General features: G+C 51.8%; 1 protein-coding gene across 4 annotated transcripts in view; it reads right to left on the bottom strand.

Annotated features, from left to right (window-relative positions):
* The window catches only part of BIN3 (bridging integrator 3), a 44,254-nt gene extending 34,747 nt beyond the window's left edge, over window positions 1–9,507 (bottom strand). For 2 of the 4 annotated variants that reach the window (XR_003429800.1, XM_027092090.1), the window contains exon 1: window positions 9,405–9,504. Coding sequence is in view for 3 of the 4 variants with exons in the window: in XM_027092090.1 (XP_026947891.1) it covers window positions 9,405–9,412 (8 nt within the window). In the remaining variant the exon portion in view is untranslated. Of the gene's footprint in view, window positions 1–9,404 lie in introns of all 4 variants that reach the window. The other 2 variants (XM_027092093.1, XM_027092089.1) reach the window with 1 other exon arrangement.
* Between the last annotated feature and the right edge of the window lie 17,286 nt (window positions 9,508–26,793).

The following is a 26,793-nucleotide window of genomic DNA, read 5'->3' on the forward strand; positions in this document are numbered from 1 at the left end:
GGTTTCTCAATCTTTTGTTTCCCCACCCCCTCCACTGCAGAGGCAGAGACGAGAGGCAGGCCCGGATGGCAGCTGGGTGGGGATCCCCTGGTCACCCCAGCAGATTCCCCGAGCCCCACCTTCTTTGGAGAGTCCTCCACTCCATTACCAAGAACAGCTTAAAGAAGCTAAAACCTACCCCCTCCTCCCTGGCCTTCACTGGGCCTCCAGAATTTGTTTCTACTGAGCCTGAATGGGCCGAGGCCTTGCCCGGGGGTGGAGAGAACCCTGGAATGATTCAGTCAACCCAACCGTGTATCATCCCGATATCTCCAGCTGGGCAAAGATCACAGTTTTGGGGGTGGGGCGTGGGGGGAGGGGAGGGAGGTGAGAACGAAGGGAGGGCTGAGCAAAGAGTAGGAGGCAGCAGATAGTGGCTGAAATCCTGGCTCTCCGGGGAGTGGTCTGGGCCTGAGTCACTGTCTCGGCAAGAGCAGGAAGGTGGGCGAAAGGCAGCAGCTTCTGCAGGCTGGAAGGACAAGCCCCTCCTCCCCCATCCTTCTGTCACTCTATCCTCCGGTCGCTGCCTTCTCTGGTCTGAGGCCCCACCAAGGCTACCACCACCTTGACAATCGGAGAGAGCAAACAGTGGGCCGGGGCCAGGGCAGGGTTTATGGAGAGTCAGCTGGCTCCGGCAGAGCAGCTGCTTGTTGGATGCCATCCTCTCTGAAGGGCCAGCTGGCCACAATGCCCGGGGCCAAGGAAAGTTCAGCCCAAGCAAGGACGTGAGAGACCCACCCCATCAGAAGGGGAAATGGCCTGAGCTGTGAAGGATCCATTTCCAGTGCCTATGACCATAGCCTCTCCAGCCCCACCTCAGTCCTTCCCCTAAATTAGCTGGATTCCGAACCAGAGCACAGACACCACCACTCTCGCTTGCCACCAGTCCGAGGAGGTATGTGTGTGTTTAAAAATAAAAGGCACGACTCTGTGACTTGGCTGATTTGTTACTTGACCAGAACAATGGCCCAGCTCAGCTGTGATCCCTCCTTCCCCATGCTCCCCGGGCTGACCGCTGAAAAGGAAAGACAGAATGAATCACAGAATGTTGAGTGAGATCATCCAATTAAAGTGATCATTTATTGAGCATCTACTATTGCCAGTGTCTGCGCTAGGTGCTTCCGATATGTCAGCTCATTCAGAGTGCTGCCCTCCCATATTTCACCCAAGAGACGGCGTACTGGATGAGGGGGTGGACTGTGGAGCCAGGCTGCCTGGGTTCAAGATCTGGCTCTGCCAGCTCTGAGACTTGGATAACTTACCTAATTTTCCTGTGTCTCAGTTTCCCTGTCTATAAAATAGGATCATAACATACCTATTTTATAGGGTCGCTGTGAAAGCTAAGTGAGTTTAATCTTTAAAATAGTTCCCAGCCTACAGTAAGCAGCCTGGGAGTACCTGTCGCAAAGATGATGGTGGTGGTATTTTGATGATGATGATCAAACTGAGGCCCAGATGGGGGACTTGCACAAAATTACACAGAGGTAAGTATGGTCAGGAAACCTGAAATGGTTGTTTTCTGTTTGGGGAGCACACAGGAGTCCCTGCCATAACCACCACTACCAGGTCCAAGTTAATATATTTGCTTAAAATTGAGTGGTGACTTCCTCGTGAGTTGGAAAAGGATTTGTGACACAAGGTTGGAGGCTGATGGAGTATCCAGAGGTCAAGAAAAGAGAGGAAGGAAGGCAATTCAGGGAGGTGGTTGGATTTTTTTTTTTTTTTTGGCAGCTCTTTAAGAAACTCCTAATATTTGACAGACAAGTTACTACCTATTCTCATTCTAACCTGCTAAGATAAGAAGAAGTAGAAACTCGGTTTTCCCATTTTATAATAGGGAATCAGAAGACATTTGGAGGGGAAAGCCTTGTCCTGCCTACTGAACAAGCCAGAGAGAAGCCTCCTATGGCCTGACTTCCACTCTGATGGGTTCACAGTGGCTGAGGGCAGACACTCTGAGAAGCACCAGACCAGCTGAGGCACTAGCTCTAATCTCATTCTCACTCGTCCCTTACCAACCAGGAATCTTAAAAAGAGCTTTCACTCCACCGTTTCCTCTTCTCTGTTGAAGGTTTGGCCCCTAGAAGCAGAAGGAGGGCTGGGATGGAAACCCACTTCTAGGCCTGCCTGCCTCGGTCATCCCCAGCTTTTGGCCACAGGAGGCAATAATTCTCCTGCTATGAGGTCAGCCTTAGCCATGATACTGGTCAGGCTAGGCATGACGACAGTTACAGAAATATTGGAAACACTCAGAAAATTATAGAGCAGAGCACATATAATAAATACTCATGTACCCACCACCTAGCATTGTCAAATTCTAACACTGAGCCGTACTTGCTTCGGGTCTTATTCTTCAAGCAGCACACCAGCACAGATACTGCTGAAGCTCCCTGAGTGTTCCAGCCTGATCCCATTTCCTTCCTTCCCTCCCTCCTGTTATCCTTGAGGTAACCACTACCCCGAATTCAGTGCTTATTAATCCTATACTTTTGCTTCATAAGTTTGAATCCATAAGCACAACATAGTGTTGTTTTACAGATCTAAACTTTATACAAATAGTACAACATTGAATGTATCATTTCCGAACTAGCCTTTTATGTTGGGCCTTATGTTTCTGAGATTTGCCCCTGCTGATACACATGGCTCACTTCATTCATTCTGACACTGCGTATTTCACTATGTAATGACACCATGTTTTATTTTCCCATTCTTCAGAGGCTAGACATGTAAAAACAATGAAGCAGCGGACATTTCTGCTCAGGTCTCCTGCTGCACAGGTGCAGAAGTTTCTCTGGGTGAGGGGCAGGCCCATCTTTCGCTGTGTGAGGCACTACAAAATCTCCCAGTGGTTGCGTCAGTTCCCCACCCCACTCAGCAGATGCCAGTTCCCACCGCTCCTCATTCTCAGATACTTGGCATTGCCAGACTAAATTGCCCATTTTTGCCAGTCTGATGGCTGTGAAATGACATTTCATTTCTCAATGTTGGTTTAATCTGCTCTCCCTGATTACTAATAAATGGAACATCTTTGTTTTTTTTTTTTGCGGTACGCAGGCCTCTCACTGTTGTGGCCTCTCCCGTTGCAGAGCACAGGCTCCGGACGCGCAGGCTCAGCGGCCATGGCTCACGGGCCCAGCCACTCTGCGGCATGTGGGATCTTCCCGGACCGGGGCACGAACCCGTGTCCCCTGCATCGGCAGGCGGACTCTCAACCACTGCGCCACCAGGGAAGCCCAATGGAACATCTTGATTTAGGCTTTTGTCTACCTGGGTTTTCTTTTCTATATAAAGTGGTTGGCGGCTTTCAAATCTATGCAATAAGTTCTTATGCAGAACCAGCCAGCGTTCTTTACAGCCGCCCCTTCTGTATTCCTTATTTATAACCAATGACAAACAACCAAATAAAGAACACTATCTTTACCTGGCTGGAGTCACAGGTATAAGCTTCTAGTCTGAATATTTGTAATAAACTCCTAGAAAAGTGTTTTTCAAACCGGGGTGTGTAGAACACCCATCCCTCACCGATCATTTACACTGCTACACATCATTCCATTGTAAACATCTATCAAAATTAGTCATGAAATCAACTGAAGTGGGTCATGCTTTAAAAAACAAAATAAAACATAGTAGAAAATATCTGAGTGCATTGTACACATACAATGTGAAACTTATTTCGTGTGTGTGTGTGTGTGTGTGTGTGTGTGTGTGTGTGTGTTTGTGTGTCTGTTGATATCAAAGGCATTTCTGACTGCAAGCTGTGGTCAAAAAACTTCGGAAGCCACTGTCCAAGGTACCCCGCCCCCAACTCCATTCTTTCTCTTTTCTGAGTTATCCTGCAGACCACTGCCAAATTAACCTGACAAAAATCATTGCTTTTGCCCTGCCACTTCCCTGCTCAAAAACCTTCAATTTTCGGAAGCCCAGGCTCAATTTCAATTCCTCAGCATGGCACTGAAAGTGCTTACAGTATGGCCCCAACCAGAGAGCCAGCTTTCATCAATGAAGCTTCCACCCAAATCACTATTTACTAAACCCAAGCTGGCCTCCTGACTGCCTGCCCCCAACACTCTTCACGCATTCTGTCTCCACACACCCTTTTCACACCATTCTTCTAACCTGCACACCCCTCTCCTGTTCCCCACTGCAACAGGACACGCTTGCTACGTCAAGGTTCAGTTAGAATCACATCCTCTGCTTGAAGTCTTTCTTGATGCCACCACAGGGACGTTTAGTGATCTGCTGTCATTCTTGTGAACCTCCGGCACTTTCCATACACCGGCCGAAGACAAGGATGGATTCTTAAAGCATTTTGAATGTCTCCCAGTGTTTAGCACAGGCCCTTGTACATTAAAAACTGTTCGATATGCATTAAATCAACAAAGATTCATTGAACACTATCTGTGTGCAACAAACTACACTGGGCTCTACTTAATAGATTAGCCACCAGAATAATGGTTTTGGGAAAACAACTTTAATAGTTTAACTGCCAATTTGAAAGCTACCTCAACACATTTACTTAAAAGTATAATATACAAGAAAACATCTTTGACTGTGAAGCTGTGGGACTCAAGGTACTTGACTCTTTCCAACTACTCCAAAATCGGGAAAAGGTCCCTTCCCCCCTTGTTACGAAAGGCTGAAAGAAGAGTTTTACGTTTGTTCCCAAAACAATGTTGAATATAGAATCTCATGGGTTCCTCATGGGGTCCCTGTCTTCTAGGCATTACTATGCTCTTTACACAGGAGGAAGAAGCTTGGGGAGAGCCTGGTCTGTCCAAAGTCACAGAAGCAAGTGATAAGGCTGCCCCATGCAGGGAGGCCCCAGAATAGGAAGAAGCTGAGATGGTCCAGAATACCTGGAGGTCTGCAGGACACAGGACTTCCTCTATCACTTTACCTGTGAAAACTGGTCACTTCCTGTAATTCACTACCAACCCGGTGGTGTCAATACGGCCTAGCAAAGTCAGACACCTTCCTTTGGGATCCAATCAGCTTGGGAATGGTCTTCCACTTTCCTAATGTTCCTGTTTAAGCACAGGGAATACTCAGGAGATGCAGGTTTCAGTTCCAGTTCCGCCAGGTGAGTGAATTCAGGTAAGTTGTCAAAGGGAGATAATCAGACCTGAACTGCAAAATTCAAAGGGTAGATGTGGGGATGATATCAGAGAATGGATGGGAAAGTACTGTGCAAAGTTAAAAGCACTATATGAATGTAAGATAGCACTGGTGATGCTAGAGGGAAAAGAGACTCCACGGAGAAAATGTCTGCAATTGCATGGATGGGTCCCTCTGATCCAGCAGTTTACCATCCTTCTTTACATTCCATCCACTTCATTTGACAATTACCGATTAGGTACCCACTATGTGCAAGACAGTATGTGTACACACAGATGGAGAAGCTGTAGACCCTGCTCTCACGGACTTTATGTGGGAGAGAGGCGCACGTTTGTGATACGTGGATAGCGTGGGAGTACTACAAGAGAAGCACCATGGAGCTCGAGAATAAAGGAGTTTGGGTGGGGGAAGGGTGGGGAGGGGAGGGCAGAGAACAGAGACAGCCTCAGAGAGCCTCGGAAGCCACTCCTTCATGTTAACAATAGCACGCTTAGAGGCTCTTCACTTCAGGAAGTGGCCAGTAGCTTTTGCACATTTTTATCTTAAATTTTTTCCTGAGTGAAGGCAAGTCAGTAAATGGGAAGAAAGTCCTCATTCATACATTCTGTAAACATTTACTGATTGCCGGGAACAGCGCTAGGGATACAGTGGTGACCAAGAGACAGCCTCTGCTTTCAACAGCTCATGGACTAGTGGGCTGACTGAAAAGTAAGCCAAGAATTCAAGTACAGATGCTAACGGCGGTCAGAGGAGGGGCACCCCACTCAGCTTGGCAGGGTGTGGGGGGCCGTTCAGGGAAGACCCTCAGAGGAGCTGAAGCCTGCCCTGACTCTTTAAGGATGAGTGGATGTTGGCCTGGGGGATGGCGGGTGGGGAGGTGAGGGGAGTAAAGGGCATTTTGGGCAGGGGAATGGCACGCACAGAGGAGCAGGGGCACGAGAGACCAGGAGAAGCTTGGACACAGGAGTGAAGGGGGACAGCCAGATCCAGAAGGGCCTTAGTTAGGCCATGGCCTCCAGTCTCCAGTTAGTTAGGCCTTAGTTAGGCCATGGCCCAGAGTTAGGCCTTTATCCTGAAGATGATGGGGAGGGTATACATGGTGAGAACAGGAAAAAAAAAAAAAAGATGTTCCCTGAGGAATACCAATATTTAAGGGGCAGAAGAGCCCAGAAGAGTCAGAAAACAAAATAGCATCCGCAGGGTGCGCCACCAGGGAAGCCCAGGGTTTCCTTTCTTTTCACAACAGGTCTGGGTGACAAAGTATCAGCTGAGCTTATCCATTCCGTGTTATAAGTGGAGAAAACAAGACAGAGGAAGATCAGACGCCTAACCAGGCCACACTGAGAATGAGGGAACCAGAGCCTGAACTCAGCACTCCAACTCCTACCAAATTTATCTGCACTGACTTTAATTTCCTTCCTTCTGAGTCAGACTCCTGAACCTCTAGGTATAGGACGATTTCCTCCAGCAGTGCTCCTTTTTCCTCGTCATTGAAGCCTAAGATCACCATGAAGGTGTGTGGTTCCAAGGAAGGCTATGGGTCCTGGAGACAGCTAAGCAAGATTAAGGTCACTATCCTTAATTCCATTTAATTCTCCCTCCACACCATAATAAAGACACACAACACACACACACACACACACACACACACACACACACACACACGGAGAGGGGGGTGACACGGAGGAGGAAGGGTAAGAAAGCAGCACTTGGCTTGGGGCCAAGAGGTGGATCAGTGATCTGAGATGTAAACATCAAATGCCTTCCTCCGGGCAGAGCCCACCACTGGGCCACCTTGCTGAAAAGCAGATCAGTGGACGGATGGATGAGTAGATGGTACAGGAAGGCAGCAAGTGCCCACTAAACAAACAGGCGGTGGGCGGGCTGCATGCACTGAGGAAGCAGAGAACAAAGACCTCTCACTCTTCATGCAAAGTCCACAGTGTGCAAAGGGCACCAATATTGGACATTTCTCACTGTGACATTTTGAAAGTCCAGCCTAGCCCAGAACAATGGTTACCCTCTGGGGACCATGGGCCGCGTACCCCTAGGCCTTATTCGACGATGGCTGGCATATCCCATGTGCTTGGTGAACTTGACCTTGGGCATCAGACTCCCATGACGGCTCTACGTCACTCTGGTCTCTTCCCCCACTGAAAATTCCAATCTCGGATGAATGGATGGATTCATTCTGGGAGCAGGAAAACCACTCCAGGAGTGAATCAGAAGGACCCAGCCCTGGTCCCCTTGCCAGCCATTGAGCCAGGAACTGAGTGCAATTGTGTGCCCAGGCGCTGGTGCTATTCCCCTCTCAGGGAGAGAGGGTCAGGGGCCACGCAAGAGATGACGCAGAAGCCCTCTAAGGAGGAAGAGAAAGGAACCTCAGCTTTGAGGGACAAAGCCACCCTTTTGGTTGTGACCCTCAGTCCAAGGAGGTGCCAAGATGTGTGTGTATTGTTATATTAATTCTACTGGACAAAATCTCAGCTTTGGCTGGGCAGTTACTTGTCAATTTCAATTCTCTCCAGCCTGAAATAGGCTACTAGTTTTTCAGAAAAAGGATTTCTGTAAGACAGGTGGAAACAATGCGTCTCAGATCACCCAGAGACGACTCTACCTTTAGTGGCCTCTGCTCTACTCTTCTCCTGATTTGTGAAGGAAAGATCAATTCATTCTTAAGAATTGTAAATGCCAGTCTAGGAAACATAAAGCACCTTGTACTGTCTGCTTTTGGAGACATTAGGTAAGAGAACTCCAAAGATTCAAGATGCAGCAGGCAAGAAGTCATCTACATCACAAAGTAAAGGGACCCAGGTTGATCCTTTAAGGAAGTAATCCCTCTAGGAAGGGGAATTGAAGGATTGCCACTATGCCCATCACTAACCAGGTTATAACAAGACGCGAAAGTTAGCTTTTTAAGGCTCCAGCCCCCTATCGGCCTCCTGGAGCAAAGGTGGAGGGAAAAGGAGCAGCTCCTGCTGGGGCTTGTTAGGGGGTTGCTCGGGGCTGACCCCCACGCGCTGGTGCTGACTGTCTGACATCTGTCGGTCAATCTTCGTCTAAGAAGCTGGGGGGAGGAGGGGACAGAAATGGCTTACATTTCACATTACAGGGCTGTCCCTGACACTGAATGACATCAGTTGTCTGTGGCCAGAGCTTAGTCTCCATTGATGGCCAAATGTGAGGCTGCAAGCGCCTTCCTAAAGAATATTCTACCATCTTCACTCGTTCATAACTAGCTAATGTGCACTTTTCGTAAAGCAACAGGCTAGACTCTGAGGAGAGAGTGGCAAACATGTACCCTATGCCAACGTAACTTGGATTCCAAAAGGACTGATTCATCTCGTACATCTCCGGGGATCAATGTATTCATACAAGCACACTTTAGTTGGATGCCCTGAGGTTTGGGTTGTGGATATACAGGCCCTCAAGCCTGAAGGTAAGGTCCTTTGGGCAAACTGAGTCTTACAAAAGAAATCAACCATTGAACATGATCAAGTGTCTACCATGAGCCAAGTATCATACAGTTCCATAGCAACGCACGTGCCAGCTCTGGAGTTGTGACTACTACTCTGAGGCTCCCTGGCTTCTTTTCTCATGGCTTGATAGTTCCCATAACATTTAAGCTTACTTACGTTAATTTAACAGGGAAAGCAAAGAGTGTGTAAGGCCCTGGAAAAAAATTAGTCCAATCCCATAATGGGAGTGCGGGTGGCGTGTAATTCTGGCTCCCTCCGAAAGAGAAGCAAGTTTTGTCTCTTGAAGACTAAGTGGAGCAAAGGCTACTCGTCTGAAAGCTAGGGGTTTTGATCCATGAGCTGGGCTCAGACGGCCAGAGTGAGGGCCACCTGGCAGTGGTGGAGAGATGCCCACGTGGGAGAGAGAAGTGGATATTTCTCAACAGATACTTAGTAAAGGAGGTAACAGGGGCGTCCCTCACTTCACGCAGCTGAGAGAAGACGGACGGGACCAGCACCTTGGTACAGAGTCAGCAAAGAGACGCGGGAGCCCACTCTAAAGGGATCCCCCGCCCCACCTCCCGGTGAGGCCTGCCGAGAGCTGGAGCCTCCAGGAAAGCACCAGAGGAAAGCCCCTTGAACGACCCCAAGGGCTGGGGCCAACTGGGCCCTGCTCCGGGGCAGAGGGTCCGCGGGCAGCGCGGGCCAAGGGACTCAAGTCGGACGGACGCAGGGCAAAGCGCATTGCAGGCCGGGGGCTCCAGCTGCCCCCGCCGCCTGGGCCCCACTCACCAGCTCATGGTCCCGAAGCTGGCCCTGCCGCCGGGGTCCTCAGCTGCACCTCGGTCCTGGGGGATCGCTTCCGGATTCAGCCAGTCTCCAGGAAGTGACGTGAGCCCCGCCCCCCTCTGCCCGGAAGAGGCGGGCCGGGAGGACGGGGCTAGACGCATTAACCCTTCCGCTGCCGCTGGCTTTCGCGGAGTTGCCCTGTCCCGCGACCCTCGCGCCTAGGCATAGGGGCTCCAGAGGATTTAGCCTGTGGCGGGGGCATGAGGACCCCTGGGTGCGTTTTGTACCTTAAACGCTGACTTGGTAAAATTCTCCTGCACGGACTACACGTGTTGCTTAACCGGGAATTGCCTTAGTTTTTCAGTTTGTAAGGAGATTTCTCATCCAGGGACAGTAGCAGTAATTAATTGTCTAGCGGGGGCAGGGGGGAAAGGAGCGATGAAGGAGTGGGTGTGAGGGAGACTTACATTCACTCTACGGTCTTCTGTATCTTTTAAATTTTGTACCCTGTACATAGTTACCTGTTGCAAAGAAACAAATGGATCTCTTTGCTCCTCCAAAATGGCACAGGGCTCTGAATAGAAAATAGAATAGTGCTTTTCAGGTTGGCATGTTCTGTGGATTTACTCAACCAAACAGGACAAAGAGTAAGGGTTGCTGCCAGTCTTCCAGTCTTCCCTCTGTGCTCGGCACTACAGAACCCAAATGATGTGAATGGTTCCATTTTTATGCTCATTCATTTAACACATATTCATTGGGCTCCTACAATGTGCCAGACACTGAGCTAACTTCAAGGATACAACCATGAAAAAGCAGTATGGATCCTGCCCTTATGCCCTCCCAGGGCTACTTACCTGGAGAGAGAGATAAACAGGCAGCAAAGTAATAATATATGATGGGAAAGAAAGTGCTGTGGCAGCCTGTAAGGCCCCCCCTCACTCCCAACTGCACATGGAGTTTTAGTGAAGGCTTCTGGGAGGAGCCAATGGGTAAGCCACATCCTGAAGGCAAATCAGGCTGGCCCGGTGAGTCTGAGGGGAGGGCTGGGGAGAGTCCAGGCAGAGGGAACCTATGGTGGCTGAGAAGAGGACTGAGTTCCAGGCAAGCAGCTCACTTGCCGTGGGTCTTCCAAAATCCCTCCTAAGCTGTTCTGGGCCAAGTTGGCTTCCTCACCCTCCCAAATCTCCCTGCCTTAGAAGAGAGAGCAGCAGGCAGTGAGGCTGCTGGTAACTGCTGGACACCCAAGGGCCTTCTCGCTAAGAATTCTGCTTCAAATGGGCTTTAGTGTTATAAGGGATGCTTGGGGAGTAGCTAAGCTGATGAACTAGGGCAAAGAAATGTATAGTTTGTTCTGACCTCCCAGGGCAGGGTGGAGGGCTTGGCCAGGGGGAATAGGGGAGCTCAGAAAATTGTCCAGGGGAGGTTGTCTCTCATTTATATTTTCTCTTTCCATTCTTGAGTGGGCCCCCAAGCACATCACACAGATCAGCTTCATCACCATTGTTACTCCTCAGGAAACAGGCCACAATGAGCACTAGAGCAGCCTTGAAGAGTAAAGAGGAAGAAGAGAAGTCACCAAAGGGCAGCTGGGGCAGAGAGTGTGGGCAAAGGGAAGGACAGTCCTTGCTGCTTTGCACAGGGTGTGATAAATGGACGGAGGGTGCAGTGTGCTTATGAGGCTCCTGGAATTTCAGCGCGTGTGGATGGCTTCCCCACCTGCTTCCTCCTTTCCCCCTACTCTGTCTCCCCTGGTTATTGCCCCACAGTGCTAAAGAATTTCCAAGTATTAACCTAGGCAAGCGCCGTAACCCAGGGCAAGTCTGTTTGAGGGCTGTGGGGTGGAAACCACATCCTGCGGGGCAAGAATGATGAGTTCTAGATTAAGAATCTGGAGGAGTACTGGGCTCTAGTTCTTTAACCCTACAGCTGATGAGTCCCATCTCCTTTCCGGGTCTTGGCCCCCTCATTTAAAAGATGAGTAATGGATCACATCACCAAAGTCTCCAATAGTTTGAGAATCCAAGTCAACTCTCTTGTTGACTCCAGAGGCCCTCAGGAAACAGGAGAATGGGGAAGGCATGTGAGATGGGGCCCAAACAGAGAGGCAAACCCAGAGAAGTGAGCTGGTCTGAGGAATCATGGATGTCTTGGAATGAAGCCAAACATGTACCTTCTGGGATGGAAGGATTCAGACTGAGGCCCTACTAAGGCTGTGCTGCTTACTTTCAACCCCAAACCTTTCAGGTAGCCAGCAGGACGTTTGAGGGGACTAGGAAGAGTGCTGGCTTCCTGGGAGTCTGTAAGGAGAGTGCCTGCCCTGAGCTGAGCTCCGTCTACTTACCTGTGGCTCATTGGTTCAGCTTGAGGCCTGCTGGGCTTAGGCAGGCATCCTGCTATCCTGTGGACCCACAGGCTTCCCTCCGTGACTGTGGCATGCCATGTACTGATTCCTGGGGAGCTGAGCATGAGGAAGCACAAACACCTCCCACTGTCGGGGAAAACTCAGGGGCAGGGTCTCTAGACCCAGGGCTGGGAGCTATGTCTTTCTCTTCTGTAACCAAAGGACAGCACAATACAGGTTGACCCTGCCCCTTCAGTGGGTGGGGTGGAATAGAACACAAGCAAATTCAGTTTCTAAGTGGAAGCAGAGAGTGGAGGAGCTTTGGGTAGAGGCAGATGCTCCTGGTTTCAAGCCTGGTGACTACTGCTTTCTCCCCAGAAGCCTAAGCCGGAAGTTTAATGAGTGTTCAGGTAGCAGAGATCTACTTTAGGGGACAAAGCTATTTACCAGAGGGAAAGGAGTTGAAGAACTACCAGCTCTGCCATCATACCCCTGACTTCTCTTTGGAGCTTTTCATGCAGTAATTGGTAAGCAGCTGCTCCCCATTGACCCTCAGCTCTGCGCTTGTCATATACTTCCTCTCCCAGCTTCCCCACACAGAAATCTAGGGAGTGCTGGAGTGCTGTGCTAAGGATGCTGGGGAATCTTCTACTGATGGGGAAATCTGTGGTTGATTAGCAATGTCTGCCTTGGATGAGTAAGGGCAATGTGATGGTACACATTCCAGTTTGTTATTTTGTTGTTATTATTTTTATGAGTGAATTGAACACTCACGATGTGGCAGGCAGTATTCTAAGCGGTTCCTGTTTAATCTTTACAATGACTCTACGAGGTAGGTACTGTTATTATTATTAGCATGAAGCTAATAATAAGTAGCAAAATGGAGAATCCAACATGGGCAACCTGGCCCATGGCCGGGTTGGGGTGAAGGGAGGGGGCAGTACATGACCACACACCTAACTAACAAAAGATCTGGCACTCAGCCTCGGCCTGGGAGCTTTTATATGCCTCCTCCAGTTTGGAGCACTCAGGACCAGCAGGTGGCAGCACCTCGCAGGGTGAGAGGAAAGGGCAGATCCCAGCTTGGCATGGGAGTCCTTCAGGGATCAGACAGCCCAGATATCTATCGAGGAAAGCAAGAACAAATGAGGGTGCGGAGGAAGGCTAGCCAAGGGGCCCAGAGGAGGAGGGACAGAGCCTCAGACCCACAGGGAGCTGCCATGGCCAATGCTTTAGTTCCATCCGCAGCGCGAGTCTCTCAGCTTGCATTTCATGGTGCCTGCTGTGGGCTTTTTTTTCCTCCACTCTGGGAGAATGACTAACTTTAAGGACTAAAAAAAAAAAAGTGTTTTGATTACACTGCCTTTTTACCAACTGGGAGCATTAGTCACCGTGGATTGCTGCAGATAACGGGGAAGGCAAGCAGCATCCCCCTCCTCCCCCTCCTGCTCCCTGATTAGCTCACAGAAGCCGGGGAGGAGACGCGAGTGAGGGAGAGAGAGAGAGCGCACCAGGAGGGAAAACAATCCCCCCTGGACAACATATGCCCCAGGCATCAGTCCAAGGATGCTCTGTCAAGCCTGGGCAGCCCCCTGACGACTTGCCCCACAGTGGGAGGCGTCCACTGGAAAGAGAGCTCGCGGGAGGAACACTGAGCCCACTGCTCCCGCCGTCCAAGTTGGCTTTGGGTGGCCTGTTCCTCCAGGTGGGTCCACCAAGGGGAAGTCAGAGGAAGTCCCTGAACGTGTGGCTCCCGAGGTGGGGCGCTGGTGGCTGAAAAGGATGAGGGAGAGCACAGTGGAGTCATCATGGCTGTGATGTGAGGCTGGTACCCAGGCCGTGGTGGGGCTAAGAAATGCCTTAGGGCTGGCATCCTCAGGGCTTGGATTGGGGTTGAGAAGTTCCTGCAGGTGGGGATGGTACCCACTTTCCACGCTCCACACTTCACCATTCTCTTTTCTTCTCCATCCTCACGGGGGCGATATCTAGTACTTTGGCCTCATCTTTCTATCCAGAGTGGCCTTTGCACCTGCTGTGGTGCTGGTGGGGCAGGAGAGCTAAGGCGCTCTCCCCGTCTGGCCTGTTGGCCAAGGTGCCAGAGATGGGAGCTCTGTGCCTGGTTGGGGAAGAGAAATAGAGAGGCATGGCGCTGGGCTGTGTCAGGGACTGGCTGGCCCTGTGAATCCTGTTTTCTCTGCCCAGCCCTGCAGCCCATTCTCCCCAACAGTGTTGTTCCACCCTAGGAAGAAGTCACTGCTCTGAGTGGCCCTAGTAGGCCACTCATGGATATCTGTGTGAAGAGTTCCAAGGGTCAGGACAAATTAGCATTGGACTCTAACAGTAAAGACAAAAGAAATTTTATTTTTCCATCTCTCAAGATCAAAGTACTTCATCTTGATTTTGCTACTGCTGATTCTCTTTTATTTTTTTTTTTTAGATTTATTTTTGGCTGCGTTGGGTCTTCATTGCTGCGCACGGGCTTTCTCTAGTTGCGGCGAGGGAGGCTACTCTTCGTTGCAGTGCACGGGCTTCTCACTGCGGTGGCTTCTCTTGTTGCGGAACACGGCCTCTAGGCTTGCGGGCTCCACAGTTGTGGCTCTCGGGCTCTAGAGCACAGGCTCAGCAGTTGTGGCGCATGGGCTTAGTTGCTCCGCGGCACGTGGGATCTTCCCGGACCAGGGCTCGAACCCGTGTCCCCTGCATTGGCAGGCGGATTCTTAACCACTGCGCCACCAGGGAAACCCGTGATTCTCTTTTAAAACTAAAACATCCACAGGTGTCTGGTGTTCACTGATCTCAAAAAGCGTATAGGGCAGCACCTTAGAGCAAACGGGGTTAAAAGAGGGAGAAGGCCTGGGAGAAATCACCCTCAGCCCCCAGGGCCATCAGTGCAATAGGGGATGTCCAGGTGCCAGGGTTGCTGTGTAGTTAGTTCCATCGGCTCTGGCCTGTCTCTTCAGGCTTTGCTCCCCTGAGCGTCTTACAACTGGCCTCTGGATGCTCCCAAGCCCCCTTCTCTGCCCTCTGAAGTTTCCCGTAATAGTAACTACCATTGACACTTACGGGCACTGCGTTAAGCATTTGGCACGTATTAGATCGTGTCTTTTTCACAGTAACTTGATGCGGAGGCTCCTCTGATTATCTCCTTTTTATTGATGAGGAAACCGAGGCTGAACGGATTGCCCAACGTCGTAGAGTCGGCCAAGTGAGAACGACAGGTGTTTTAAACCCAGGCTGTGTAAACTGCCTCGGAGTAGAAAAGAAAGTATCAAAAGGTCAGGGAGCTGGCATTTATGGGAGACCTACTCTCACATGTCATCTCGTTTGCCTCCTCCCTGAAGGGGGACAATGAGGCTTGGAGGGCTTGACCCTGGGAAAGCTTGTGCTGAACGTCAAACTGAAGTCCTAGCTGCAAAGCCCGTGCTCCAGCCGTGGTGCCGTCCAGCGGTCAGCTTGCAGCTGCGGGAGGGTACCCACTGGGGACAGTATAGGGGGGACAGGCTTTGAGATGATTGTGGGTGATAGAGTGGCCTCCAGATTTTTGTCCCCTGGCTGGGATGGCCGCCCATTCCCAGCTGTAGCCACAGGGCCTCCCAGGTGGGCACAGCCCCCAGGAGAGCATGGCTTTCGTGGGGAATCCTTACAGGTTCTGTAGGTGGCGAAGAGCAGATCTGGGGGGATGGGGAGCGTTGCCCTAGCCTGACCTCGCTTCAGGCCTGGCTGCCAGCGTCCACCCCCTGCTACTGTGGCCGAGACAGCCCCCAGACACCGGCAGGGCAGGTGGCAATTATCCCTGGGCACTGATTATACCGCAGGGCCGTCCGGAGCCCCAAATAGCAGCTCAGCCTGGCACAGGAGTGGGGGAGGAGAAGGGTCCCGCTGGGGAAGAAGGGGCAGGATTGAGAGGGTGCATATGGGATGGATGTATTTGGAAGGACTGTGGGGTGGAGGAGGAGCTCACCACGTCAAGGCTTCTGCCTTTCGGGGCAGGTGAGGGCCATCAAGGAAAAGAATGAGGTCCCCGCTGCTGCAGGCCGACCCAGAGGAATTAGATGGGGCAGACGCCACTACTCCAGCCTTCCTGAGGGTAAATCTGGTCACCCGAGAAGGTGGTACCCAGCATGAGCGGGGATGTAGAGAGGGTCTCACAGTATAGGAGGAACCAGTGGCGCCACTGAGGCCAGACCAGCTGCCCACCTCCAGCCTTGACCCGCGGCACCTCCGGATTGAGCAGCAAAGGACCCCCAAAGAAGGCACACAGGGAAGGGAAGGGAGGCTAAGTGAGTGCGAGGAGGGGGTCGGGGGCACAGATTCCCCAAACCCCACAGGGCCAGGCCAAGGTCTGTGTGCAGTACAGGTCTTAGACCCTCCTCCAGCCATCCCTTGCTTCACATGGGTCTGCAACTTCCCGGGCCCCATGGACCCTCCCTCAGGGTGATCTTCAACCAGAGGTAAAGCCAGGTGGCCGCAGGCCTCAGAGGCTGAGGTTCCAGGAGCCGGGGCCACGGGGCGCCCTGCAAGAAGAGGCTCCTCGCCCCTCCGTGTCTAACTGCCCTCCCTCTGCCCAAGCCGCTGCCTCTGGACCTCTCTGAGGTGTCACAGAGGGCTTGAGACCTGCGGGGCCAGCAACTCTCCACAGCGAGGGCTGAGCAGGATGGGGGTGGAGGGAGAACCCAGTTTCTCAAGCAAGTCAAGGGAAAGTCAGGTGGCTGGACCCTGAAGGCGCTTGGGTGCGGTGAGCCGCAGCTTCCTTTGGGGGCCTCTCGGATCCGCCGCCCCCAGCCCTGGATCTGGCATCTTTAGAGGCTCGCCTGATGCAGCAGGATGGGCGCCCAGAATGGCTGAAAGGGAGGAGCATGAAAATAAAATAGAAAAAGAGCAATATATTCCCCAGCATGTACCCCATTTTCCTTCTTGTGTAAGTATAGATTCCTCTGTGTTTATCTCCCCCCACCCCCACCCTGCACACAGACTTTGAGAGTCTGCAACCATCGCAGCCTCCCTTCCTGTCGGCCCGGGAGGGGGCTGAGCTGCCAGTCCTTCCCCCACACCCAGGAGCTACAGCTGAGGGGAAAACCAGGGCAGAGTTCTTCCCAATCTATGCCACTCTGGGGACAAGGCCAGGCAGAACCTGGTTTCCCAGAAGCCCTTGATTGTTGCTGGTTTTTTTTTTTTTTTTTTTTTGGTGGGGGGGTTCTCGTGGACCCACCGTGCCCAGCGTCTGCACTCCTTCCTTCCAACCTGTGGGACCCAGTACCCATCTGGCAGCACCTGCTTGAGGGCCACCTGTGAGTCCTCCAGGCGCAGGTCAGAGAAGGAGGCTGTCAGTGGCTCCAAAGCACCTCTCCCAGCAACTCTGCTAATCCAAATAAGATAGGGAAAAGGCAGTGGGAGGAAATGATAGTTTCATGGTTATTTTCAGAAAGGAAACAAAAAAAAAAAAAGATGCAAACAGGAGCACACCCTGCATTTTGGTGCAAAATCTAGGAGTCTTGGGGAAAAAGAACCTACAGTTCTTCTTTCTTGTCCTTTCACCAGATGCCAGGGAGGGGCTGCCAGGGCTGCTGGGGACCTTGAGCTGCTTTCGTTCAGGGGGAAAGGGAGGTGAGGGGCTTAGGGAGGAGCCTGCAAAGACTCTTCTGATAAAGGCAGGCTGGGGGAAGCTGAGGCATGTCTGTCTTGTGGGCAGCCAGGGGCCCACCCTTTTGGGGGTGGAGGAGTTAGAGGGGTGGGGTGGAGGAGCGAGTGGAGAACTGGGAAATTCTGGAGATGCTTGTAAAGCGCAGTGGCATGTGTAGGATCGGTGGGCTGGGAGGGTGTGTTCTAGGAGCACAGCGCAGAAAGAGAAATCGAGAGGGGGAGGGAGGGCAGGAGAGACTGCTTGCGGGAGAATTGAGTGAGGCCGCTGTGAGCATGTGTGCAGGGCGCGTACAAAGAGGGGAGCCCCCCCCCCCACCGCACACCCCCCTCCCCCGCCCTGCCGCCACCGGGCTGCACACAGAAGGGACCGCTGAGGGCCCCGCCAGCTCCAAAATGCTGCATGAACAGAGGCCAGAGCCCATCTTCCAGTCCCCAGAGGGAAACTGGGCTTTGCTCTGTAACCTCTGGGGTTCCCTGGACGATGCCAGGGGAGTGCAGAGGGAAGTGGTGACCTGAACCTCTGGTGGCGGCGTGGGATGGGGTGGTGTCTGGAGGCCTGTTCTTGGATTTGTTTGGAGAGTCCTATAAGAAAGTCTGGAGAGACTCAAGGGTAGGGGGATGTGGATGGGAGAGAGGTGGGAGCCAAGGACAGAGCTGCTGGGAGAAGGCTGGTGTGCCAAGGATGGGGAAGAAGCGAGCTAAGAATCCCAAGTGGGTGCAGATGAGGTGCTGTTCTCAGAGTAGGGGCGAGAAAGAGCTGAGAATAAGCAGACCTAAGAGAACCGGAAGAGGACATTGGGAAATCGGCTGGCCCAGGGTCCTGCCTGAGGCAGGCGAGGTATTATTATCCCCATTTCAGAGATGTGTCATCTGAGGCCCAGAGAGGTTAGCTGCTGCGTCCAAGTTTCTGTGAGTACTCAGAGAAGGCGCTGCAGGGGAGAGCTGGGCAGGAAGCAAACTCAGGTGATCTGTTGGGTGGTCAAATGGGTGATGGAGGGGTCTATGGTGCTGACATAGGGGGACCCACCAGGTATTGTTCCAGGGAAGACTAAGGTAGGCTGAACATCAGGAAAATCCCTGTCCCAGGAGGCCCATAGGGCCTTGGATTCTCCTTGCGTGGGAGGACTGCCTCGTCCCTCCCAGCCTGCTAAACCAGACCAAGCCCTGGGACCTGGGAGAGTTGGGGAGGAGGTGGAGGTAATGACTCAACCCATCCGACACAGGCTTGACCCAGGGGTGGTTGGGAAACCCAGCAGATGCTCCAGTGGGGTGAGGGGTGGAATAAATAGGTGATGTTTCGATAAGGGAGAGAGAGTGTGCCGGCTGGGAGACGCTGCTGTTTCCGGGCAGCCCGTTAGGAGGAGGGTGGGCTTTGGGCTTTGGGCTTTGGGGTTGGAAAGAAGGAATGAGGTTCCAAAGCCTCCTGAGAGGCCTTTCCCGGTAGGAGAGGTAGAGGCTCAGGTGGTGGGTTTGGGGCTAAAATCCAAACATGGAGGACTCCCCGCAGTATGCGTCTTCAGGGTGGAGACCCAGAGGCAGAGCTTCTGAGCCCTCCAGGCCCTGCAGCTCCCTCAGCGGAGCAGTGGCTCCTGCCAGGAGCCGGCCACCCTCCGGGGCCTTCCAGTCCATGGGCGGGAGGCTGACCGTCCACGCCCCTCAGGCCACTCTGAGAGCATTTGGGTCGAACGGGACCCCAAACCAGGGGACCTCACTAAATGCCAGTTTCTACGCACTTTGCAGACAAATAAGGGAGAGAAAGGGTTAAAAAGCACATTCCCCAAACAATCACAGCTGCAGAACATTCCCCCACCACAGACACAGGCCAGAAGGAACTATAGTCAGGGAACAGAGGGCCCAGGGAGCCAGTGGGTCTGGAGAGAGGCCGGAAAGTCTGAGCAGCAGGAAGCAGGATCATTAAGTTCAGGCCCAGGAGGTCAGGAGCAGAGGTGTCTCCCGCGTCCTGCCGTCCTGCCGCTGTAGGCTCTGGCTCAGCCCCGCTGTGGGGAGGTGAAGGGGTGGGTCTTGTGTGTACTGTGTGCTTGTCCCAGAACATCAGAGCTGGGGGTGCTGTATGGATCTACCACTAGCACCACTCACTTTCCTGCTAGGACTTTAAGACCCAGAGGGGGACAGTGACTTTGCAAGCATCATACAATTTTGTCCTAATCTCAGAGTCAAGACCGACAGCCAGATCGCCTGACTCCTGATGTAGTGGAGCCCAGAGGTGTACAGTTGTTTGACGATCTAGATTCTCATTGGATGTAGATTTCAGCGCCCCAAGACCCAGAAGTTTCTGTGAAGCAGGGACCATGCCTGAGCTTGTCACCTCTGAGCCATCTGGACCCTGTGCGGTTTCCTCACCTGATCTAGTAGGAAGAGCTCAGACCTAGCTCCTAGCTCTGCCGGGAACATCTGCCTGGAATATTCACCTGTCAAAGGAGAAAAGCATCCCTCAACAGTCTTCTTCAGGTTTCTGGGACAGAATAGCTCTTTTTCACAATTTTACATAGCAGCACATCTGCTCAATGGCCCTGTGGAGAGTAGGGGCATGAACTCCATTGTACAGATGGGAGAACAGAGGCTCAACCAAGTTCCAAGATCGACCTATGGTCTAACACAGAGGGAAAGGCGATGCTAGGGCTGAAGCTACGCCTTTGGTCTTTTGGCTGAGAGCCTGAGCTCTGCCAACAGCAGCAAAGGAGAAGCAGGTGGGTAGGCTGAGGAGGGGGAAGGCAGAGGTCTGTCCGTGTCTGGAATTGTGGAAGCTGAACTCTAAGTGCCCAAAAGAAAGAGGGTGTGGGGCGGTCTTTACTCCCAGCTCACCATCTCAGGTTCTGGGCTGAGGAGCAGGCGGGGAGGCCAGCAGGAGGGATGCTCTGCACAGACCGAGGAGAATCAGAAGATAGAACCCACATCCTAACCCCTCCCCCCAGCCCCAGAAATGGCTGCCCTGTAGCAAGAAGTAGCGACCAGGATGTAACACAGGGAAGTGTCATCTGGGTTGGACAACCTCCACCGAGCCAGCTGGGCCTGCTCCAGAGATTCCAAGCTGCTAGGTTGTTTCCTGGGGACTGTGGGCCACTGGAATTTTCTCTTCCTCTTTGGGGAAAAGGACAAGAGAGTGAGCAGCCCTACAGGCCACCAGGGGAGCATCCCAGGTAGATCCACTCTACCTAGAGTCCAATGGGATAACTCACAAGAGACCTTAGCACGGCACTTGGCAGGTAGTAAGTTCTCAGTACCTTTGGGGTTTCCTTATTATTGTGGGACCTGGGAGAGGACTTTCTAAGATCCCCCAGGAAGTTTCCCTCAACCCACCCTTACCTCCCCCGCCTCCCCTGCCTCCCACTAGACTCTGATTTAGGTGCCTTACTATCAGGGACCACCATCCCATGACACCAGGCCCCATGTATTGAAATAGTCTGTTTATGCTTTTGCCTCTCCCTTGACAGAATGGAAGATCCTCGAGGGTAGGGACAGTGTCCTGTGCATGTTTGTCTTTGTACTGCCTGCGGCTTCCCTCCCCTCCCTGGGGCAGGTACTGGACCTGCTTTAATACAGTTTTGCTAAATTAATGGATAAATGAATAGATGCAAAGAAGCTCTGGATGATGCCAAGTTGCCACGGAAAGACAGACACTGATGGGGGCTTTTGGAAAGACACGAAGCGGAAGACCAAAGAAAAGGCAAGGGGAAGACATTTTTCTCCTCCAGAATGAAACTGCTCAGACAAGTGTATAGAAATGATGCTCCAAGACTGAGGTTTGCAACAATCCAGGGAGCTGGAGCTTGTGGATGGGAAGATGGTGGATGGAGTGATTTCAGGAATGTCCCATCTTACACGTTCAGGGCTGGGGTAAGAATATGATCCTATCAGAGGAACGTGGCCATCCACCAGCTCTTTGCCAAGGCAGGAGACATGGCCAATGCAGCCGCAGAAGGAGGGAGCTGCCTTTGCAGGGGCAGTTTCTGAGAGAAGAGGCCACGGGAGATTCCCACTCTCAGGTCGGGCAGCAGGAAGGGTCATCCATCTTATTAGGAACTTGGGACCAAGGCAGATGGCAACGGGAAGAGAAAGGGTTCGCAGGCTTTGGTTCTCAAGGGAGGCAGTTCTGTCTCTCTGTGGACAAGCTGGAGTTTCGGAGGCATTGGTGGCCTCTGAGAGGACGTGGAAGAAAGTTTAAGAAGACTGCAGTCAGGGAGATGAAGAAGCCAAGCAGGGGAAGGGGGATTTGAAGGCTGAAAGGAGAGGCAGCCTGGACAGAGGGAGAGGACACCCAGGTACGGGTCGTGGCTCTCGCCAGGGGCTCGGTGGCAGGTTGGGGGGGGGGGCTCTCCCTGACCATGAGTCTTCAGACTGTGTTTGCTTTCTCTGTGATCTGGTCCCACACTACCTCTCTGACTTCTTCCTATGGCTGACCCCTTGCCTCACTCCTTTCCAGACACTCTGGCTCCACGTGATTCCTTGAATAGCCCAAGAACACCATCACCAGGACCTTTACACTCTCCATCCCCTCTGCCCAGAGTGCTCTTGCCCAGAGGCCCCTGTGTGGCCAGCTGCATCACCTCCTGCATCTGTGCACAGAGGCCCCTTCCCCGTGAGGCTGTCCCGTACCACCCTGTAATGTATGGTAACCTGCTCGCCAGCACTCCTTCTTCCTCGGCTGCATTCTTCTCCGCGATATAGATCACAGTCTGACATGTTATGTATTTGCTTGTTTGTTTTTTACCTGCTTCTGCCCTGGAGAAGAGAATCTTTGAGAATGGAGGGATTTTTGTTGTTGTTGATGGCTATATCCTTCCATAAATATTTATTAAATAAATGAAGGAATCGGCACCTTCTTATGGGACCCTCCACTGATAGTCTGGATCTGAAATCCTGGCTCTGCCTTTACTGGATGTGTGACCTTGGACAAGCCATGGGACCTCTGGAGGTCTCTATTTCCTTACCCGAAAAGCAGTGTTGGACTAAATTGCCTCTAAGGTCCCCTAGGACTCTACAAATCTAGGGGAACCCACCCAGGGGAGTGGGATGAGGTAAGGGCCCTGACATCCCTGATTCTCTCATAGACCATCACTGCCATTAAAGCCTTAGATGACACTTCTGCTCCCAGACTTGGGTTGGGGGTGGCAGTGCCACCAGCTCTGGGGCTGGAAGCTGAGAACTGGCTAGAAGGCTGAGGTCAAGGACTGATGACTAAGAACAAGTCTCAGATCCAGGGTGAGGGACTGTCGGGGAAGAGCTGGGACTGTTGCGTTTTATTTAAATCCCTGGTAAGGATCAGGAAGCAGGCAATAGCTCAATGACACATTAATTAACTTTGCAGATGATACTGGATCAGGAAGGTGTTACACCCACCCATCTAAGTGAGAGAGACAAAAGGACCTGGGAAGGGGTCAGGAACCAGGTCAAGAAATGGCAACAACGAGCAGCAGCTGTGGCCAAGAGGGGACAGGACTTGTGTCCTCTGGTCAGATTGGGGGTGGAGAGGATCCATTTTCCGAATACAGATGTCCAGTGGACGGCTGGGGTTGGGAGCGGTCGTGAGGACTGCAAGTTCCTCTGGCCGTCTTTGAATCAGTGTACCCATCCCTGGTGGAGCCAGAGCCCACTTTCTCACATCTGGGTTTGGAGGATGGGGAAAGGGGGCAGGGGCAAGGGGCAAGGAAGATGAGTAACGTTTATGGAGCACCCACACTGAATCAGGCCCCATACACATCACTTCTTTTGAACCCCACAAGAGTAATGATCAGATGGGAGGAAAGTGACATCCAGGGAGACTAAGAAACGTGTTGACAGTCACGATGCAAGAAAGTGGCAAGAGGTGGGATTCAGATCGAGGATGGAGGTGGTGATTCCAAAGCAGGTTAACGGCCCCAAAGGAAAAGCTGGAGTAGCTGCTGGGTTATCAAACTGCCTCTCAATTTTCAGGACAGAGACCTGAGTAAGTAACAAGTGCCCCCAAGGAAGCTTTCCTTAGTACCCTAGGGTCATGCAGGAACCGGAAATTTTTCTGCTTTCCTGCTCAGATGGCCTGACCTTCCTAAGTAGTGGGGAGAAGGGAACAAGGAAGAATGGAAGAACTTTGGGCACCCGGAGGGGAAAAACCCTCAGGAGTAAAAGCGCCAGAGCCCTTGCAGCCTGTTGTTGAGAAGAAGCCAACGTTCCTGAAGGCCCAGTTCTGTTCTGGTCACTAATCTCCCTCCCTCTGGTGGAGACAGGGACCTGATGCATTCTGGGTAAGCGGTCAAGCCCTGGCGTGAACCACCCCAGAGAACGCAGGGGTAACTTCAGACAAGGGTGACTTCCCCCATGGAGGGCTGGGCTGTCTCCAGCCTCAGGGGCTTTAAGACATCTCTTTTCCTCCAGGGAGCTGAGAGATGGAAGCATTCCTGAGCCCCTCGCTGGGAACTCAGTGGGTGACCCCAAAGGGGACTCGAGTCTGCTGTTGGCCGGATTAGAAGAGAACTTCTGTTTTTGGTCGGGTCATGATGCTACTGTGAAAGGTCCAAGGTAGAGACGGCTGCAGGCCCTGGGCAAGCCTCATGGGGAGAGCCACCTGAAGGTCTAGCGATCACGCGCCATGCAAATGAGAGAACATCACTGGAGTGATGATGGAAATGGAGGGTTGTAGAGTCCTGGAGGCCCCCAGGAATGGGTGAAGGAGGAGACTGTAGGAGCAGAGTGGGGTTCCTGAGGTCCAGGAAAGGCATTCCAAGGCCCAGAGATTGCCTTGTTCGGCCTTCATCCAGAGACGTTGAGAGCAGAGCAGGATCTCAGTAAACCAGCCCCATGTTCTTTTAAGTAGCCAGCACCGTCTAGAACCTTGTATTCTCTAATTCTTGTTTGCGGCTTTGCGTCCATGATCTGTTTGTATTACCTCCTTAGTAAGATTGCTCGGAAACCTTTCTTCTAGCCATCTGTGTGTTTGCCAGAAAGGAAGACATAGGTTTTTCATGCCCAGGTCAGTGGGCAGAGAAGCGCTGTGCCCCTGGTAGCCAGCAGGGACAGCGGCAGGGACGACCCCAATTCCAGAGCCCAGATGAAGCAGTCGTGATGAAGATGGGGAATGAGGATCCCAGGCAGGAGAGTCGGGGCCTGGTCCCTTCCTGCTTGGGCATGGACACGTCAGAGACTTTAGCACAAGTTGGGGAAAGCCCCGTGACACTGCCCCCAACCCTGGCCCACCTCTGTTCTTGTAGAGGGTTGCGAAAATGATCATCGTGGAAAATATTAGAGGTGGCATGGATGGTAAACTTCAAGCAAAAGGAGTGGTGAAATTTCAAGACCTGGGATGCTGGGAGAAGCTGATGAGGCCAGACATGTTCCAGGCCTTCTTAGATGACTGATGGGGGAGTGATCATGTCCTCAGGGCTGTTCCAGGGACTGCTGTGACCAAGGGGTTCCAAGCGTCACTCAGATCTTCCCCCTTCTTCTGGAGACCTCATTCCTCTCCACACACAGAGTGGGTTTTCTAAAAAGAACCACTTGAGATAGATTTAGGATTCTGACCTATTTTTAAAACCCCATGGTACCTTTTAGAAAGTCATTTTCCCCTAGTCGTTAAGGTTTCTGCCAGTATGATTTCTAGTCTTTGGGACACACAGAGGTCTCCTACTTTCCCCAGGTTTATTATTCCAGGACACAAGGGGAGCTGATCAAGGCTGGGAAAAGGCAGCTCACAACCCCCTCATCTATGGCAAGCAAATTCTGGACTAGCAAAAGGGGATCAGTAACGATTGGCCATAGCTCCTGCCTACATTCACCGGAATCCATCTTCCTATTCCTTTTAATATACTTGTGAATATACATAAACACACACATACACACACACACACATACACACTCACTCACCACCACCTCACCGCCACCACAACCACCACCATATAAAAATATAAGTAAGCTATTCCTTGCCCTCCGTTCTCACAAAGTATCTTCTCATTTGTATCCAATTCCATTTAACTGAGTACAATTTTGCAAAGAGTCATCACCTTCCGTAGGCCACTCTGGAGGGGTATGTGCATGGGGGGAGGGCGTCCTTTCATTCACCCCCAAACAACTAGGGTTTCCACACTTTTATGCCTGATTTTTTTCCTAGGCCTCTTCTTTGCAAAGCCTCCCTTGATTCTTTCTCATGATAGCCCCATCCAGGCCTTTCCTCTACCATACCCCCACTTCACCCCTAAGTTGCAGGGTTGAATCTCCTCTCCCCATATTTACAAAACCCAGGCAGGTTGGGTTGCTGGTGTGATGCTATCTGGGGCAGCCTTATCTAGCTACAAGGTGTGAATCAGAGATTACACCACACAGGGCTGGTAGCAGCCAGGCAGGCTGCCATATTGCCAAGTAACCCAGTGGTTGAACAAGGATGGGTTGAGCAATATGCACCAATGGGAAGCGAGTTTATTAATCATGCCGCATAGTACACTGTTGACGAAAGTATCACTCTGAAGGCCTGGCTTGATTGGAGAAGGTGCAGGTGGGGCTGAATGCTAACTGTGACGACACCCAGTAAGCTATCTTCCTCTGACGATGTTCACTTGAAAAACACATAGAAATCTGGAAGGATTCATCCAGTTTAGCAAAGAGATGGATTATATGCTCCATCATTAGGACTTTTCGGCCATCTTGGATTCCCTCTGTTAAAAAAGAAGGATACCTCCTTGTGGCTGTACACAAAGTTGCAGCTTGGAAGTTTCAAAGTTTCATGAGGTGAGAGAAGGGAATTCAAGATGGCAGCCAGTGACCTAGAACTGTGTGGGTGAGAAAATTTAAGACTGCATCTTGCGTTCTTGTTATTGATCTCTTAATTCAAAAACATTCTTTTCTAAGGCCAGAGCCCACCTCCTCCACCCAGGTCTGCCTTCAACGTCTCAGTAACTATAGCCAACCAGAAATACCACCCACATTTTTCACTGTGATGGGCCTACATGGAGGGCAGGATGCAGGGGTGGGGTGGGGGGCGGAGGGGGCGGTGATAAGAGCAGTTTCTGAGCAGGGACACCATAGTATAGTTCTGTCACTGTATGGCTGGCCTGAATGGCACCCCAGGCATTGAGACACTGTCCCCCATTCATAATGTCATGCTACATTGACATAGCTCTGTATCAGACACCAAGCCCCTAAACGTTGCTGAGGCAGATAATATGCAAAATGCATGGCTGAGAAACCCAAGCAAGAGGGCAGGCAGGAGAGAGAGGATTGATCTGTCCAAAGACTGTTCTAGAACAAGCCTCCCAATGATAAAGGATTCTAAAAGCGATGGGAAATAAGGTGAAGGGAGCAGGATGGAGATGTGGACATGGGAAGGAAGTGGAGGGTACATATCTCTTCAAGAGAAATGGAGAAAGCTCTAGGGCTGGCAAATCAAATCAGTTAAGGAAAGGGAAGGTTCTGGAGAAGAAAGCTCAT

This window comes from Aethalodelphis obliquidens, unplaced genomic scaffold (assembly GCF_003676395.1).
Source record: "Aethalodelphis obliquidens isolate GAN/ISIS:26980383/991018 unplaced genomic scaffold, ASM367639v1 scaffold74, whole genome shotgun sequence".
Taxonomy (NCBI): domain Eukaryota; kingdom Metazoa; phylum Chordata; class Mammalia; order Artiodactyla; family Delphinidae; genus Aethalodelphis; species Aethalodelphis obliquidens.